General features: G+C 29.2%; 1 protein-coding gene across 1 annotated transcript; it reads left to right on the plus strand.

The window, feature by feature from the left end:
- Positions 1-3919: 3919 nt before the first annotated feature.
- Positions 3920-18330, plus strand: LOC145332332 (uncharacterized). Its single transcript, XM_080177328.1, has 9 exons — positions 3920-4093; positions 4551-4656; positions 4898-4982; positions 6544-6636; positions 15464-15533; positions 15805-15860; positions 16178-16260; positions 16622-16719; positions 18190-18330. The coding sequence occupies exons 1-9, from the start codon at positions 4073-4075 to the stop codon at positions 18247-18249; spliced, it is 672 nt and encodes a 223-aa protein (XP_080033454.1). The 5' UTR covers positions 3920-4072; the 3' UTR covers positions 18250-18330.
- Positions 18331-19048: the final 718 nt, after the last annotated feature.

The following is a 19048-nucleotide window of genomic DNA, read 5'->3' on the forward strand; positions in this document are numbered from 1 at the left end:
TCCCCCTTATTCGAAATATTTTAAAAAGAAGGGGTAAGTAGTTTGTTTGTTTATTTCTTTATGTCTGGTTAGGTTAGGTTACATTAAGTACTGGATATCTCCGCAGGGTTTATACACTGCAGGTATAGACCCCAGGTAGGTATCTCCACAAGGGGTTAGGCATAGGAAAAATCTATCCCAACTTATTTTTAATTTATTTAAAAACTAGCGGCTTCGCCCCTAGACTCTAGGGGCTTTGCTCCAAGAAGTATGATTACATCTTTTATTACCTGGAGATCCCCCACTCCACCACTATTTTAAATAATTTAAAAAATTGGCGGGCATAATCTGTATCATAAAAAAAATGAGTGGGAATTTTTTATTTTTGGTAGGGTTGGGGGTGTCCCACCCCCCCAAGAAAATAGCCTAAAACCACCACAGGACCAGTAGGCATATTACCGGAAGAGCTAAATCTGATCGGTTTAGTGGTTACCGAGATCTTAAGCTTCAGACGGACGGACGGACAGACAAACATCAAGCTACTTTGTATTATAGATAATGGAATGGTTCTCAATGCTTTAAAAGCACTTTGAGGGAAAGCACTAGAATGTGTAAAACATTCTTACATCCAGATATATTTTTACATCTAGTAGAATCATTTTGGCTAGAATTGCTTACTAAAATTAAATCAAAATTACAAATCCAGTAGTTTGATTTTCTATAAATTTGTATCAAATTTACAGTTTTATTTGTTGTAAAGTATGACTATTCTTGAAGTTGCATATTGTGTTTAGTTTAGAAATAAAACACTAAACTTTTCCTAGAAAGTTGAACCAACAAAATGAAGTTCAACAGTACAAATAGCATAAGTGCAGTTAATACCATGAATATATTTCTAAATATAGAATGACAGGCTTTCCAAAACAAAATAATAATATTGTATACCTAAAAGTTTTAGACAGAAAAATAAGAATAAGCTCATATTTCTTGTAGCATAGATAGATTTAAACCTTAAATCTTCTAGAATTTTATTTGATAATAATTACTTTTTCATCTAGTTTCATTGAAACGAATAATATTTTATTAAATTAGGATTAAAGAATCCAACTTAAGAAAAAGTTTAATTTGTATTGTATAGGGAAATCTGTTATACCAATATGTTGATGTTCATATAAAATCACTAGATTATCAGAAACAAAGTTTATCATCAAAAAAACACTTTTTAATTTCAATACTTCTACAAAGCTATGGTTTTCTACATTTAGGATTGATCAAGACGTCCGTCCCTAATGGATAATTCTATTTTAATTCAAATTATGTATTGTGATTTCTGTAATATTTAAGAATTCTGCATTTTAGAATAGAATCAAATAAAATAGATCATATAGAAGGTTTTGTTCTTGTTTATCCTTTCCTTTCGGTAATGATTAACATTGACTAGCAGACAAAGAAGAGACATTTTTTTTTATTTTATGGTAATTTGAATAGGTTATGGAGAAATACGCACTGATATGGTGACATAAACAGTAATAACTGCTTCCCCCTAGTATTCGAATTGTCTAAAAAATAGTCTAATACCATCCTAAAACTTATATAAAAATAGCCTATGCCATCTCAGGACCTATCTGAAGATTATCTAAAATGGAGAACTCAATCAGTTCATTAATTATCGAAATCTTAAGCTATAGAGAAAAAACTTTACTACTTTATATAATAGGATTATTGCTGCAATGTTTGCCTTTTATAGATTTTGTTAAAAAACTGAACTGTGTGAACAGAAACATATATTGTATACTCTGGTAGAAACTATACAAACTTTTAACTTTGATTAAACTTTGAACAGATCCATTATAATGATTATGATATTGTGTCTTCAGTCAGGGAGTACAATCTATTAAAAGTTGTAAAAAAGTTATTGTTTGCAGATTTTCACATAATAAAACCTAGTGTTTGTTTTGAGGTATGACAATAGATGTATTACTCTTGATGAGCTTTCAATAATCCATCCAATTTTAAATGTCTAATTATTACAGTCTAAACAATTCTTTGATTAATGGCGACTATAAAAAACCTTCAAATTGCTTTAAGAACATTTACTTCAGTTTACTGCATATACTTTCTTATCTTTTTATGAAATGTAGGCTTTATAATCATATTTGCCGAAGAGAATAATTTTTTAACTTCGAATAACAGGGTTGTTTATCTGTAAATGATTTTAAAATGAATTAGAAATTATAATCCTACATGCATAGCTTGAATCGTCTTTAATATTTATTAAATACAAATAATCTCCTCTTATCCTCTTTAACCTTGGGCAATCTTACTCAGATAGAAATTCCAATATTGATTTCAATAGTTTCAGATAAATTAATTCTTTGTTCTGGAGATTCTTTATATAGTTTTAAATTGAAATGTTTTCAGCAATGGCGTGCATAGACTTAAGGAAAATATTAACATCATATTTAGGAGTTTTGACCCAACTATAAAACAAAATCGAGGGGGTCTAGGGGGTGTATCAAACACCCAATAGATGTTTTAGTGAGGGGGGGGGGGTCGCCGCTGAGAGTCTTCCCCTAAAAATTAAATTGACTTGTAAAGCGCTCAGTTTTCTTTCACAAAACAATTTATTTATGGATGTGTATAGTAAGGGGTGAACCTATGGAAATATTCACTGTAAATTAGAGGAGAACAATATCGGTTCAGCGGTTATAGATATCTTTCGGAAAAGTCAGAAAGACAAAGATTCTTTTACTTTTTCATAGGGATTAACAACATGCACTTTAAAAAATTATCAAATGGTGTATGACAAGTTAAAAGTACATTAAAAGCTTGGAGCAACAACAATTATTCAGAATCTACAATAAAATTGACAATTCATATAAACATTAACAATAGATTTAATTTAGAGCTAAATTATGAACGTTATTAAAAAAAATATTGGAATAAAAAGTCTAATATTTTTACAACTAAATTTGAAATTTAGAATGAGCTTGATTTTTTAATATCAAGTTTTAAACAAAAAGTTTAAATGTTTTATTATGACAAAGTTTAATTAGACAAACAAAATTTTTTGTTTAGATATCTAAAATTTTATTTTAAAAAACTACATTTGAAAGAAGTCTAATATTCCTCTAATTTATAAAAAAAAGGTATATAAACATATTCATTTGATAAACTTTTATTACATCTGCAATGCCTTTCAAAAGTAATAAAGTAATGGTTTTATGCATTTTTGTTATGCACAATGATAATAACAACAAAGAAAATAGGTTTGTAGTAAAGTTATTCATATGCATTTTCAAACATATAAACATTACTATCTTTTAGACACAACCCAATCTTTCCCGATTTTGTATAATTTTTGAGGAACACGATTCCAGTGACGTCATATTTTCTTTCCCGAAAAAGGGAAGGGGGGAAGAAAAAAAGTGATGGGAGAAAAGGGGGTTTTCCCCATCTCTTTTGAAAAGATTTTCTTCCCCCCTTCCCTTTTTCGGGAAAGAAAAATATGACGTCACTGGAATCGTGTTCCTCAAAAATTATACAAAATCGGAAAAGATAGGGTTGTGTCTATCTTTTAGTATTAGACAATGCAATTGCAATGGAATAAAATAATATTTATTTATTTCATCGTATTATAGACATCTTTTCTTCAGGGCTAACAAAATTGGTTATAATCTAAAAATTTTTGCTTTTATTATTCGTGGAAAATTATATGCAATACAGTGCTTTACATGAATTTTCGGTATGGCTGAGAACCAGTTCTAATCCAGTGGATATTAATCGAAGCCATACTGGAAAATTATATTAAAAAATTTAAACAATAAATCTTACCTACATCTTATACACCTAAAAAAATTCATGTTATAAATATTATTTTTGTCATTAATAAGCTTTCTATTTCTAACCTTTTAGAAAATGAAAGAGAAAGCATTATTTTGACAGTAAAGCTAGTGTAACAAATCGGTCAACTCAGCTTTCTAACATATTCTTACACATCAAAAACATTACTCAGGCTTTCTATGTGATTAAGTTGCCTAAATAAAAACAAATAAAAAAGAAACACTAAGTTTTAAATGAATTAACAATCAAAATGAGATTTAATGGAATTGAGGTATATTGCTTGTGATTATTATTCTTAAAATTAGTGAGATTTTTATATAAATAACATAGCAGTTATAATATTATTGTTAGATAAACATAAACATATTTATTTGGGCATAAAAATTAAACATTGTCATAAAATCAAAAAAAAAATATAAAATACAATTAAAATTACTATAACAATAAACAACCTAAATCCTAATCAGTTCTGCCCGGGTAACCATGCTTAGATCACTATGTATATGTCTACTTTGCCCAAAAAACAAAGGTATCCTGCATCCTACAATTTTCTACAATTATATTTAAATTGCCTTAATTAACAGAATATGCAATTAAAAAGACATATCTAAGTGATTTATAGACAAAATCCTTCAAATTATACTTTATTCGTCTACATACAGAAAAAAAGAGCTGTTTTTCTATCCTATTGCTGCGATACTTCTTAGTAAAAACCTTTCAATATTTAGATTGGTGGAATGCGAATAATCGCATGTTTGGGTTGTTTGATCCTGTTGAAAGTTTGTGAATCCTGGATTGCCATTTCTGCTCTAGATTCTACTATTTCCGCGAGAGGTAAATTAAATTTTTTTTATTGAGTGAAAAAATTAAAAATATGATACAAAAAAGGTTAAGAGAATAGCATTGGGCCTAATACTATAGATTGTCTTATGAAAGACTATATAGTCTATGAAATCCTAAATTCTAGGCTACCCCAATCCATACATTCTGTTTTGTCTATTTATCTAAATAGGTACTCTAACAACTTAGATATTTATATCAAACACATTTCATACTTTTCTTTTTAAATTTTCAGAATTAGAGCTGCCTGTGCCTATAGTGACCCATCCAAGATGTGATGCTTGTAGATATATTAGCTTAATCACAGATAGTTATCTAAGGTATTATTTTTACTCATATATTCTATGTAATCTGTTAAATTGTATCTTGTGCAAAAGGAGGGTGTCAATGCCTCCTTAAATTTAAATGCGTTAGGCTTTCATTTCTCTTTTCTTTACCCCTACAAGATATACACTCCCTGGCAAACATTACTGAGCTAAGCATAAACCATTAAATGTTCGTCAAAGTACCTTCCTAAAAAAAATAAACTTTAAAATTAATTTAAACATCCAAGTCTAAAAATCTTCCAATGCCTTTTATCACTGTGTGCAATAAGCCAGGGATCAAAGGGACAGCCCAATGACTGATAAATTGATGTACATTTCAAATGATAATACACAAAATTGTCCCTTCTCTAGATTACAATTAGCGGTTGAAGCGATTGAACGCGTAACTTAATGCACCAACCAATTAATATTCAATCACAAAAAAAACTTGTTGAACAAACGAATAAGAAAAGTTTATCATAATGCATTTATGACTATTGTAATATCCTCCCGTCCTTGCAATAAGACCTATAACTTTTATGTAAACAATTTTGTGACATAATCAATCAGGTCTTTTTTCAATGGACTTTTATATAATGTCCCAAACAAAAAATGTAGACGTTCATTGTAGATAAATCAGTAAAATTACACATTCTTTCTTATAATAAAATGTCTAGAATGACTTTTTCCTTTTACAAGATAATCTAAATGGTAATTGGATTATATTTAGTTCTTAGAAAAGTAAAAAAGGTTTGGATAAGAAAACAATTTTGTAAGATTCTTTTCTACTTTAAATAAAAAGAGATGTACTATCAAAACTAGAAAAAGTAATCTTTTAAAAAAAGTAATCTTTTAATTTGGTCCGTAGGTAGGTGTAAGGGTTTTCAATATTATTATTTCATATCTCATTTTAGCTATCTTATACATGATATTTTAAACTTGAACAAATTTTATAAATCTTTCCTTATGATATAGTAACGAAGTGTGTGTCTGTGTGTTTGTTTTTATGTTTGTATCGAAGGATCTCGCTAACCGCTGAACCGATCGGGTTCTCCTTAACAGGGTAGCTTCTCATAGGTTCTAGAAAGGTTTATAACTTTTTGGGAGGAGGGTACCACCACCCTCCCAAGAGAAATCACAAAAAAATGAGGGAAAAAACGTAGAGACTTGAACGCAACATAGACAATAATTACATATTTGAAATAAAGTAAGTGCCACTAGAAGCCTCTAGTGGCGTAGCCAGTAGTCAATAATATAAAGTATAACAATAAGGCTGTTAGTCCATCCGTCTGATTACTACTAGTATTTATTAAGAGAACGAATTTTTTTGCAAGAATTTTTCATATCACCCTAAATCTAAGGGGTATAACATTTTTAATTTCTCACCTCCCTGGGCTGTTTTTGAGGGGTTTAGACCCTTTCCAAGAGGGATTTTAGGGATTGGACACCTATAGGGGTGTATACACCCCTTGTTATTCTACATACATTTAGAACAGAATATTATGTAATTAAGCTAATTAAAACATATTCAAACATACTTAAACTATGTAACTATATCAAATTTAAACTTATACAGAGAAGCAGATGAAAAGCTGTTGGAAAATGAAGAGCTGACACCAATGGAAGTTGATAAAATATCAAAACAGATTTGTAAACCTGATTCTTTTAGGTAACTATGTTCTATCTTATTTAGATTAAGAACCTAATTAAGATCAAAATAATTTGAGCATTATTACAATCAAAAAAACATTTGAGTTTAAACTTTTTAAATTCAATATATAATAATTAAAATAAAGGCTATGAAAAATATTGGTTCTTTTATTGATAAATTTTATTATTAACCTTCGATGTATTTAGCTGTTGCAATTTTTTACTTTTATTGGACTCGTAAATGATTGTCTGAAATTTTTTTGTAGAAAAGTCACTCTAAGATTATAAAAGTCCGTCCATCTATATTTTTTTGAAGATTCCCTATTCAACAAAGTGTATCCAGTTCATTGTTACCATCCATTCCTCATGATGTTTTTTAAAAAATGATATAAAACACAGTCAACATTTTAGGGCTCTAAAGGGATGAGAAAATGGCCGATAAAATTATGTACCTCCCCAATGATCCTTAATAATACACAAAATTACTCCTTCTGTAGATTACTACTATTGGTTGAAACGATTGGACACTTAACTTAATGAACAAACCAATCAAAATTCAATAAAAGCCCCTGAAAGCTATTTAGTCAACTAATAAGAAAACGTTATTATAAACCTTTGGGGGACTAGTGTAATAAACAACCCAAAGTCCTCTCCCTCTCTGACCACTATTACTCTTTTTATTATTATTTTACGCATTGCATGTAGACAATATATCAGATATAGATAGTCTGATATGCAGACAGATAATTCAATCAAAAATACTATTTCTAGCAGAGTAGCATACTCTATAGTTAGGATATGTTAGTGGATAATATGTGGATAGTATAGTCTGATATACAGACAGATAATTCAATCAAAAATACTATTTCTAGCAGAGTAGCATACTCTATAGTTAGGATATGTTAGTGTATAATATAGATAGTATAGTCTGATATACAGACAGATAATTCAATCAAAAATACTATTTCTAACAGAGTAGCATACTCTATAGTTAGGATATGTTAGTGTATAATATATAGATAGTATAGTCTGATATACAGACAGATAATTCAATCAAAAATACTATTTCTAGCAGAGTAGCATACTCTATAGTTAGGATATGTTAGTGTATAATATAGATAGTATAGTCTGATATACAGACAGATAATTCAATCAAAAATACTATTTCTAGCAGAGTAGCATACTCTATAGTTGGGATATGTTAGTGTATAGGATATAGATAATATAGTCTGATATACAGACAGATAATTCAATCAAAAATACTATTTCTAGCAGAGTAGCATACTCTATAGTTAGGATATGTTAGTGTATAATATGTGGATAGTATAGTCTGATACACAGACAGATAATTCAATCAAAAATACTATTTCTAGCAGAGTAGCATACTCTATAGTTGGGATATGTTAGTGGATAATATGTGGATAGTATAGTCTGATACACAGACAGATAATTCAATCAAAAATACTATTTCTAGCAGAGTAGCATACTCTATAGTTAGGATATGTTAGTGTATAATATAGATAGTATAGTCTGATATACAGACAGATAATTCAATCAAAAATACTATTTCTAGCAGAGTAGCATACTCTATAGTTAGGATATATTAGTGTATAAGATATAGATAGTATAGTCTGATATACAGACAGATAATTCAATCAAAAATACTATTTCTAGCAGAGTAGCATACTCTATAGTTAGGATATGTTAGTGTATAATATAGATAGTATAGACAGATATACAGACAGATAATTCAATCAAAAATATTATTTCTAGCAGAGTAGCATACTCTATAGTTAGGATATGTTAGTGTATAATATAGATAGTATAGTCTGATATACAGACAGATAATTCAATCAAAAATACTATTTCTAGCAGAGTAGCATACTCTATAGTTAGGATATGTTAGTGTATAATATAGATAGTATAGTCTGATATACAGACAGATAATTCAATCAAAAATACTATTTCTAGCAGAGTAGCATACTCTATAGTTGGGATATGTTAGTGTATAATATATAGATGATATAGTCTGATATACAGACAGATAATTCAATCAAAAATACTATTTCTAGCAGAGTAGCATACTCTATAGTTAGGATATGTTAGTGTATAGGATATAGATAATATAGTCTGATATACAGACAGATAATTCAATCAAAAATACTATTTCTAGCAGAGTAGCATACTCTATAGTTAGGATATGTTAGTGTATAATATAGATAGTATAGACAGATATACAGACAGATAATTCAATCAAAAATACTATTTCTAGCAGAGTAGCATACTCTATAGTTAGGATATGTTAGTGTATAATATGTGGATAGTATAGTCTGATACACAGACAGATAATTCAATCAAAAATACTATTTCTAGCAGAGTAGCATACTCTATAGTTGGGATATGTTAGTGGATAATATGTGGATAGTATAGTCTGATACACAGACAGATAATTCAATCAAAAATACTATTTCTAGCAGAGTAGCATACTCTATAGTTAGGATATGTTAGTGTATAATATAGATAGTATAGACAGATATACAGACAGATAATTCAATCAAAAATACTATTTCTAGCAGAGTAGCATACTCTAAAGTTAGGATATGTTAGTGTATAATATATAGATAATATAGTCTGATATACAGACAGATAATTCAATCAAAAATACTATTTCTAGCAGAGTAGCATACTCTATAGTTAGGATATGTTAGTGTATAATATAGATAGTATAGACAGATATACAGACAGATAATTCAATCAAAAATACTATTTCTAGCAGAGTAGCATACTCTATAGTTAGGATATGTTAGTGTATAATATAGATAGTATAGTCTGATATACAGACAGATAATTCAATCAAAAATACTATTTCTAGCAGAGTAGCATACTCTATAGTTAGGATATGTTAGTGTATAATATAGATAGTATATACAGATATACAGACAGATAATTCAATCAAAAATACTATTTCTAGCAGAGTAGCATACTTTATAGTTAGGATATGTTAGTGTATAATATAGATAGTATAGTCTGATATACAGACAGATAATTCAATCAAAAATACTATTTCTAGCAGAGTAGCATACTCTATAGTTAGGATATGTTAGTGTATAATATAGATAGTATAGTCTGATATACAGACAGATAATTCAATCAAAAATACTATTTCTAGCATAGTAGCATACTCTATAGTTAGGATATGTTAGTGTATAAGATATAGATAGCATAGTCTGATATACAGACAGATAATTCAATCAAAAATACTATTTCTAGCAGAGTAGCATACTCTATAGTTAGGATATGTTAGTGTATAGGATATAGATAGTATAGTCTGATATACAGACAGATAATTCAATCAAAAATACTATTTCTAGCAGAGTAGCATACTCTATAGTTGGGATATGTTAGTGTATAGGATATAGATAATATAGTCTGATATACAGACAGATAATTCAATCAAAAATACTATTTCTAGCAGAGTAGCATACTCTATAGTTAGGATATGTTAGTGTATAATATAGATAGTATAGACAGATATACAGACAGATAATTCAATCAAAAATACTATTTCTAGCAGAGTAGCTTACTCTATAGTTAGGATATGTTAGTGTATAATATAGATAGTATAGTCTGATATACAGACAGATAATTCAATCAAAAATACTATTTCTAGCAGAGTAGCATACTCTATAGTTGGGATATGTTAGTGTATAGGATATAGATAATATAGTCTGATATACAGACAGATAATTCAATCAAAAATACTATTTCTAGCAGAGTAGCATACTCTATAGTTAGGATATGTTAGTGTATAATATAGATAGTATAGACAGATATACAGACAGATAATTCAATCAAAAATACTATTTCTAGCAGAGTAGCATACTCTATAGTTAGGATATGTTAGTGTATAATATAGATAGTATAGACAGATATACAGACAGATAATTCAATCAAAAATACTATTTCTAGCAGAGTAGCATACTCTATAGTTAGGATATGTTAGTGTATAGGATATAGATAGTATAGTCTGATATACAGACAGATAATTCAATCAAAAATACTATTTCTAGCAGAGTAGCATACTCTATAGTTAGGATATGTTAGTGTATAATATAGATAGTATAGACAGATATACAGACAGATAATTCAATCAAAAATACTATTTCTAGCAGAGTAGCATACTCTATAGTTAGGATATGTTAGTGTATAATATGTGGATAGTATAGTCTGATACACAGACAGATAATTCAATCAAAAATACTATTTCTAGCAGAGTAGCATACTCTATAGTTGGGATATGTTAGTGGATAATATGTGGATAGTATAGTCTGATACACAGACAGATAATTCAATCAAAAATACTATTTCTAGCAGAGTAGCATACTCTATAGTTAGGATATGTTAGTGTATAATATAGATAGTATAGACAGATATACAGACAGATAATTCAATCAAAAATACTATTTCTAGCAGAGTAGCATACTCTATAGTTAGGATATGTTAGTGTATAAGATATAGATAGTATAGTCTGATATACAGACAGATAATTTAATCAAAAATACTATTTCTAGTAGCGTAGCTTACTCTATAGTTAGGATATGTTAGTGTATAAGATATAGATAGTATAGTCTGATATACAGACAGATAATTCAATTAAAAATACTATTTCTAGCAGAGTAGCATACTCTATAGTTAGGATATATTAGTGTATAAGATATAGATAGTATAGTCTGATATACAGACAGATAATTTAATCAAAAATACTATTTCTAGTAGCGTAGCTTACTCTATAGTTAGGATATGTTAGTGTATAAGATATAGATAGTATAGTCTGATATACAGACAGATAATTCAATCAAAAATACTATTTCTAGCAGAGTAGCATACTCTATAGTTGGGATATGTTAGTGTATAATATGTGGATAGTATAGTCTGATACACAGACAGATAATTCAATCAAAAATACTATTTCTAGCAGAGTAGCATACTCTATAGTTAGGATATGTTAGTGTATAATATAGATAGTATAGACAGATATACAGACAGATAATTCAATCAAAAATACTATTTCTAGCAGAGTAGCATACTCTATAGTTAGGATATGTTAGTGTATAAGATATAGATAGTATAGTCTGATATACAGACAGATAATTCAATTAAAAATACTATTTCTAGCAGAGTAGCATACTCTATAGTTAGGATATGTTAGTGTATAAGATATAGATAGTATAGTCTGATATACAGACAGATAATTCAATTAAAAATACTATTTCTTGCAGAGTAGCTTACTCTATAGTTAGGATATATTAGTGTATAAGATATAGATAGTATAGTCTGATATACAGACAGATAATTTAATCAAAAATACTATTTCTAGTAGCGTAGCTTACTCTATAGTTAGGATATGTTAGTGTATAAGATATAGATAGTATAGTCTGATATACAGACAGATAATTCAATTAAAAATACTATTTCTAGCAGAGTAGCATACTCTATAGTTAGGATATGTTAGTGTATAAGATATAGATAATATAGTCTTATATATAGACAGATAATTCAATCAAAAATACTATTTCTAGTAGCGTAGCTTACTCTATAGTTAGGATATGTTAGTGTATAAGATATAGATAGTATAGTCTGATATACAGACAGATAATTCAATCAAAAATACTATTTCTAGCAGAGTAGCATACTCTATAGTTAGGATATGTTAGTGTATAGGATATAGATAGTATAGTCTGATATACAGACAGATAATTCAATCAAAAATACTATTTCTAGCAGAGTAGCTTACTCTATAGTTAGGATATGTTAGTGTATAAGATATAGATAGTATAGTCTGATATACAGACAGATAATTCAATCAAAAATACTATTTCTAGCAGAGTAGCTTACTCTATAGTTAGGATATGTTAGTGTATAAGATATAGATAGTATAGTCTGATATACAGACAGATAATTCAATCAAAAATACTATTTCTAGCAGAGTAGCTTACTCTATAGTTAGGATATGTTAGTGTATAAGATATAGATAGTATAGTCTGATATACAGACAGATAATTCAATCAAAAATACTATTTCTAGCAGAGTAGCTTACTCTATAGTTAGGATATGTTAGTGTATAAGATATAGATAATATAGTCTGATATACAGACAGATAATTCAATCAAAAATACTATTTCTAGCAGTGTAGCATACTCTATAGTTAGGATATGTTAGTGTATAAGATATAGATAGTATAGTCTGATATACAGACAGATAATTCAATTAAAAATACTATTTCTAGCAGAGTAGCATACTCTATAGTTAGGATATATTAGTGTATAAGATATAGATAGTATAGTCTGATATACAGACAGATAATTTAATCAAAAATACTATTTCTAGTAGCGTAGCTTACTCTATAGTTAGGATATGTTAGTGTATAAGATATAGATAGTATAGTCTGATATACAGACAGATAATTCAATCAAAAATACTATTTCTAGCAGAGTAGCATACTCTATAGTTGGGATATGTTAGTGTATAATATGTGGATAGTATAGTCTGATACACAGACAGATAATTCAATCAAAAATACTATTTCTAGCAGAGTAGCATACTCTATAGTTAGGATATGTTAGTGTATAATATAGATAGTATAGACAGATATACAGACAGATAATTCAATCAAAAATACTATTTCTAGCAGAGTAGCATACTCTATAGTTAGGATATGTTAGTGTATAAGATATAGATAGTATAGTCTGATATACAGACAGATAATTCAATTAAAAATACTATTTCTAGCAGAGTAGCATACTCTATAGTTAGGATATGTTAGTGTATAAGATATAGATAGTATAGTCTGATATACAGACAGATAATTCAATTAAAAATACTATTTCTTGCAGAGTAGCTTACTCTATAGTTAGGATATATTAGTGTATAAGATATAGATAGTATAGTCTGATATACAGACAGATAATTTAATCAAAAATACTATTTCTAGTAGCGTAGCTTACTCTATAGTTAGGATATGTTAGTGTATAAGATATAGATAGTATAGTCTGATATACAGACAGATAATTCAATTAAAAATACTATTTCTAGCAGAGTAGCATACTCTATAGTTAGGATATGTTAGTGTATAAGATATAGATAATATAGTCTGATATACAGACAGATAATTCAATCAAAAATACTATTTCTAGTAGCGTAGCTTACTCTATAGTTAGGATATGTTAGTGTATAAGATATAGATAGTATAGTCTGATATATAGACAGATAATTCAATCAAAAATACTATTTCTAGTAGCGTAGCTTACTCTATAGTTAGGATATGTTAGTGTATAAGATATAGATAGTATAGTCTGATATACAGACAGATAATTCAATCAAAAATACTATTTCTAGCAGAGTAGCATACTCTATAGTTAGGATATGTTAGTGTATAGGATATAGATAGTATAGTCTGATATACAGACAGATAATTCAATCAAAAATACTATTTCTAGCAGAGTAGCTTACTCTATAGTTAGGATATGTTAGTGTATAGGATATAGATAGTATAGTCTGATATACAGACAGATAATTCAATCAAAAATACTATTTCTAGCAGAGTAGCTTACTCTATAGTTAGGATATGTTAGTGTATAAGATATAGATAGTATAGTCTGATATACAGACAGATAATTCAATCAAAAATACTATTTCTAGCAGAGTAGCTTACTCTATAGTTAGGATATGTTAGTGTATAAGATATAGATAGTATAGTCTGATATACAGACAGATAATTCAATCAAAAATACTATTTCTAGCAGAGTAGCTTACTCTATAGTTAGGATATGTTAGTGTATAAGATATAGATAGTATAGTCTGATATACAGACAGATAATTCAATCAAAAATACTATTTCTAGCAGAGTAGCTTACTCTATAGTTAGGATATGTTAGTGTATAAGATATAGATAATATAGTCTGATATACAGACAGATAATTCAATCAAAAATACTATTTCTAGCAGAGTAGCTTACTCTATAGTTAGGATATGTTAGTGTATAAGATATAGATAATATAGTCTGATATACAGACAGATAATTCAATCAAAAATACTATTTCTAGCAGTGTAGCATACTCTATAGTTAGGATATGTTAGTGTATAAGATATAGATAGTATAGTCTGATATACAGACAGATAATTCAATCAAAAATACTATTTCTAGCAGAGTAGCATACTCTATAGTTAGGATATGTTAGTGTATAAGATATAGATAATATAGTCTTATATATAGACAGATAATTCAATTAAAAATAATATTTCTAGTAGCGTAGCATACTCTATAGTTAGGGCATGTAAGTCATATATAAGCTGCTAGTGGTTTTTTCAAACTCCTTCTTCCTCCTTAGCCGTCCTATTGTCTCAATTGAGAAATTACATACACAAATTATAATGAACAACAACATATATATATTATTTATATCAATTGTCTTTTTGTACTTTGGGACAGAATTGTTCTTGTTTCATCACCTACTGCAGTAAAAGAAAAATATAATAATAAAAAGACAAGAAAAAAAAAATTTCACAGCCTAATAATACAAAATATATATTTTTACATTTTTAAAATTTAACATTATTTCAGGGAGGGAGGGGACAATGGGCTGTTTATCCCACTAAACACCAAAGTTTTTCTTGTCTGTTGGCTTAACATCATTGGGGACGTTTATTGACATTTGATTGGTTAGTTCATTAAGTTAAGTGTCCAAACTTTCCAACAACTAAATGTAATCTACAGAAGTGGTAATTTTGGGTATCATCATTGGGGATGTACTTTAATTTATCGGATATTGATTTATCATTATTTGTAGAGATGTAAAGCTAATATCTTGGAATGGAGATTTGAGGCTAAGTCTTCCACTTTTAGAAACAAAAGGACAGGTATATACTATATATTTATATTTAATTCAGTTGTATCAATTAAAGCAGTATGATTTCAAAAGACAAAGAACTCCCAATTGGAATTTGATACATTATATTCCTGGATAATTTGTTTTAAAGGAATTTTTATCTGCACATTTTTACACAGCCCACCAAAAACTAATATAAAGATAAAATGAGTAGTTTTCTAATTTGCTTTGATTATCAAGAAACCAAAAGTCATACATCTAGTGTACTTGTTTAATATTTTTTTTAATATTATGTTTTACAGGGAACTGGAGCCGAGACGGATAAAGATTGGGCTAAAAAGTTATCTTCACATTGCAGGTCTACAATTATTTTCTTGCATAAAACATCCAAAATTTGGAACACAGTAAAAGTGTCTGACTGATTATGACGTAACAAAAAAAAATTTGCCAATGAGAGGCCACTATAAATTTTACCATTGGTCAATAATGGACTCTCATTGGCTAATTTTTTTTGTTACGTCATAATCAGTCAGACACTATTACTGTGTTCAAAATTTGTATTCTAAAAAAAATTTTTGGATTCTGTATAAATCCCCATTTTTTACAACACCTTTTTACCTGGTTGACTGATTTATATATTTCAAAGATTATTTACCTTTAATAATTCTTATTTAGGTATCTATTGGATAAAATGAAGGGAATCGAACTGTATGACCTTTGGCTGAGGGCTGGACATAGAAATCCAGTTTCTTGGTTAGGTGAGAAAACTTAAATTTACCTGAGATTTTCATAATTAAATCAAACAAAAGAATAGAAGCTCTTTTTAGCAATACTTATTAAATCCCATCCCCTAAATTGTTTTGCAAATATTTATCTTATAATATTATTAAAGTAGCTAGTTTTCTTTTGTCTGTAGCAAAGGATCTCACCAATCACCAAGGGAAGGTTTTTAACTATTTTTGTGGAGGGTATATCAATTATCTTAAAATCAAAATGGTTGCAGGTCGACTCTTCCTAACCAAAAAACTATTCTATGTGCCCCTAGAGGCCTCTAGGGACGTAGCCGTTAGTTTGATATAAAGTAGTAATAAGATAAACTAATATAAAACTTATTATTAGAGTTCATGTGCATTGGTGAGGGCGTATTTGGAGATTGTTTAGAGGAGCATGATACCCATGTTTGGCCCTGGGAGGGTAGACATACTTATATCAATAAGGTGAGTGGAGTAATTTGGAGATTATTTAGAGGAGTATGATACTCATGTCTGGCCCTGGGAGGGTAGACATACTTATAGTAATAAGGTGAGTGGAGTAATTTGGAGATTATTTAGAGGAGTGTAACCCTGGGAGGGTAGACATACTTATATTAATAAGGTGAGTGGAGTAATTTGGAGATTATTCATAGGAGCATGATACTCATGTGTGGCACTGGGAGGGTAGACATACTTATATTAATAAGGTGAGTGGAGTAATTTGGAGATTAGATATACTTATATTAATAAGGTGAGTGGAGTAACTTGGAGATTATTTATAGGAGTATGATACTTATGTGTGGCACTGGGAGGGTAGACATACTTATATTAATAAGGTGAGTGGAATAACTTGGAGATTATATAGAGGAGTATGATACTCATGTGTGGCCCTGGGAGGGTAGACATACTTATATTAATAAGGTGAGTGGAATAACTTGGAGATTATTTATAGGAGTATGATACTCATGTGTGGCACTGGGAGGGTAGACATACTTATATCAATAAGGTGAGTGGAGTAATTTGGAGATAATCTAGAGGAGTATGATACACATGTGTGGCCCTGGGAGGGTAGACATACTTATATTAATAAGGTGAGTGGAGTAATTTGAAGATTATTTATAGGAGTATGACACTCATGTGTGGCCCTGGGAGGGTAGACATACTTATATCAATAAGGTGAGTGGAGTAATTTGGAGATTATTTATAGGAGTATGACACTCATGTGTGGCCCTGGGAGGGTAGACATACTTATATCAATAAGGTGAGTGGAGTAATTTGGAGATTATTTATAGGAGTATGACACTCATGTGTAACCCTGGGAGGGTAGACATACTTATATCAATAAGGTGAGTGGAGTAATTTGGAGATAATCTAGAGGAGTATGATATTCATGTGTGGCCCTGGGAGGGTAGACATACAAAGTAATCTCTTTTTGTCTGTACCGAATGAACTCGCTAAATGCTTAACATATATTGGTCAGCTTTACAGCGAAGCTATGTATAGGTTCAGAGAATATGTTAACTATTTTTAGGGAGGGAACCTCCATTCCCCAAAGAGAAATCGCCCCAAGAAAAAAATTACCCACGATCCAAAAAAACTAAAAATGAGGGGCGGTTGTCCACTTCTCCCCCCTTCCCCCGGCCATCCTTACCTCAAGCTAACCCTAGAGTCTACAAGGGGTGTAATCGCTAGTTTTATATTTCATATCTGTACCATTTGAATATTACTAAGATTTTACAAACATAACAGGAAATTATCAATATTTTTCGTCGAAAGCTTTGCTAATATCTAAGTGCATTAAATTACTAATACTTACGAAGAAGAAAAATTTTGTGGCAAAAGTTAGTGATATCTCATAACTTCCTTTTTGTTAAATGCATTAAAATTTTTTATCGCGTTTAAACAATTTGATACTTTTTTAATATTATTATTTAGGAGGAGCCCTCATTCCAAGACAGAGTAATTGTTAACATGAATTCAAACTCTTACAAATAAATACCTTTAAATTCTAAATTTTCTTACCCTTGCAATTAATTATTGTAATTGTTTTCATATTTTAATATATCATTTTATCCATTTTTTATGCTTTGTTAATTTAACAAGGATAACAACGTCCATAAGAACCGAAGCCATTATTAATATATAATTGTATATAAATTGTAAAATTGGTTAAATGCAGTCTAAATACTGTTTAAGGACATGCTTACATTTCTAGGACTTGATTATACACTGAGCATGTATTAGGTTTGATGTCTTTAAAATATTTCTTTTGGGTTATGACTAAATTTTATCTATTGATCTTAGTTCCCCATATAGACGCGTGGCGAATTTAAATTTATTATTTGAAATAAAACTAATGGAAGCCGACATTCGTAATCTCACACCAAGAAAATTAACAACATAAATTTAATCAATGTTTAATAGTTTAAACAATTTAAAACATAATAGTAATTATAACAACTTATTAAATCTACAATAAATTATAAAAAATAAAGCTTTCCTTATGAATCTTCTGTAACAACAGAAAGCGCTTTTAATCAAAGAAAAATTATAAAGCATCCGAAGAAAACTATTTTACCCCATTTTTGAACTTACGAATTTATTTCTATGAGATGCATTATCATTTTTCTCTACTTCCAATTAGAAACTTAATAATCTACAAAAAATTTAACAAAATTATAACTATTCCAGTATGGCTTCAAAATGGATTAGTATCCGCTGGATTAGAACAGGTTCTCAGCCATACTGAAAAGTCATGTGTAGCATGTATTACAGACAATTTTCCACGAATGAT

The sequence above is a fragment of the Acartia tonsa genome, chromosome 1 (assembly GCF_053477335.1).
Source record: "Acartia tonsa isolate MP-2025a chromosome 1, ASM5347733v1, whole genome shotgun sequence".
Lineage (NCBI taxonomy): Eukaryota > Metazoa > Arthropoda > Copepoda > Calanoida > Acartiidae > Acartia > Acartia tonsa.

What these genes read in the sequence shown, in the direction of transcription:
- LOC145332332 (XM_080177328.1), top strand. Translation starts at nt 4,073, where the DNA reads ATGAGATTTAATGGAATTGAG. An exon ending in ATCACAGATAGTTATCTAAG is followed by an intron (nt 4,983 to 6,543) that starts GTATTATTTTTA and finishes AAACTTATACAG; the next exon opens with AGAAGCAGATGAAAAGCTGT. An exon ending in AAGTTATCTTCACATTGCAG is followed by an intron (nt 15,861 to 16,177) that starts GTCTACAATTAT and finishes ATTCTTATTTAG; the next exon opens with GTATCTATTGGATAAAATGA.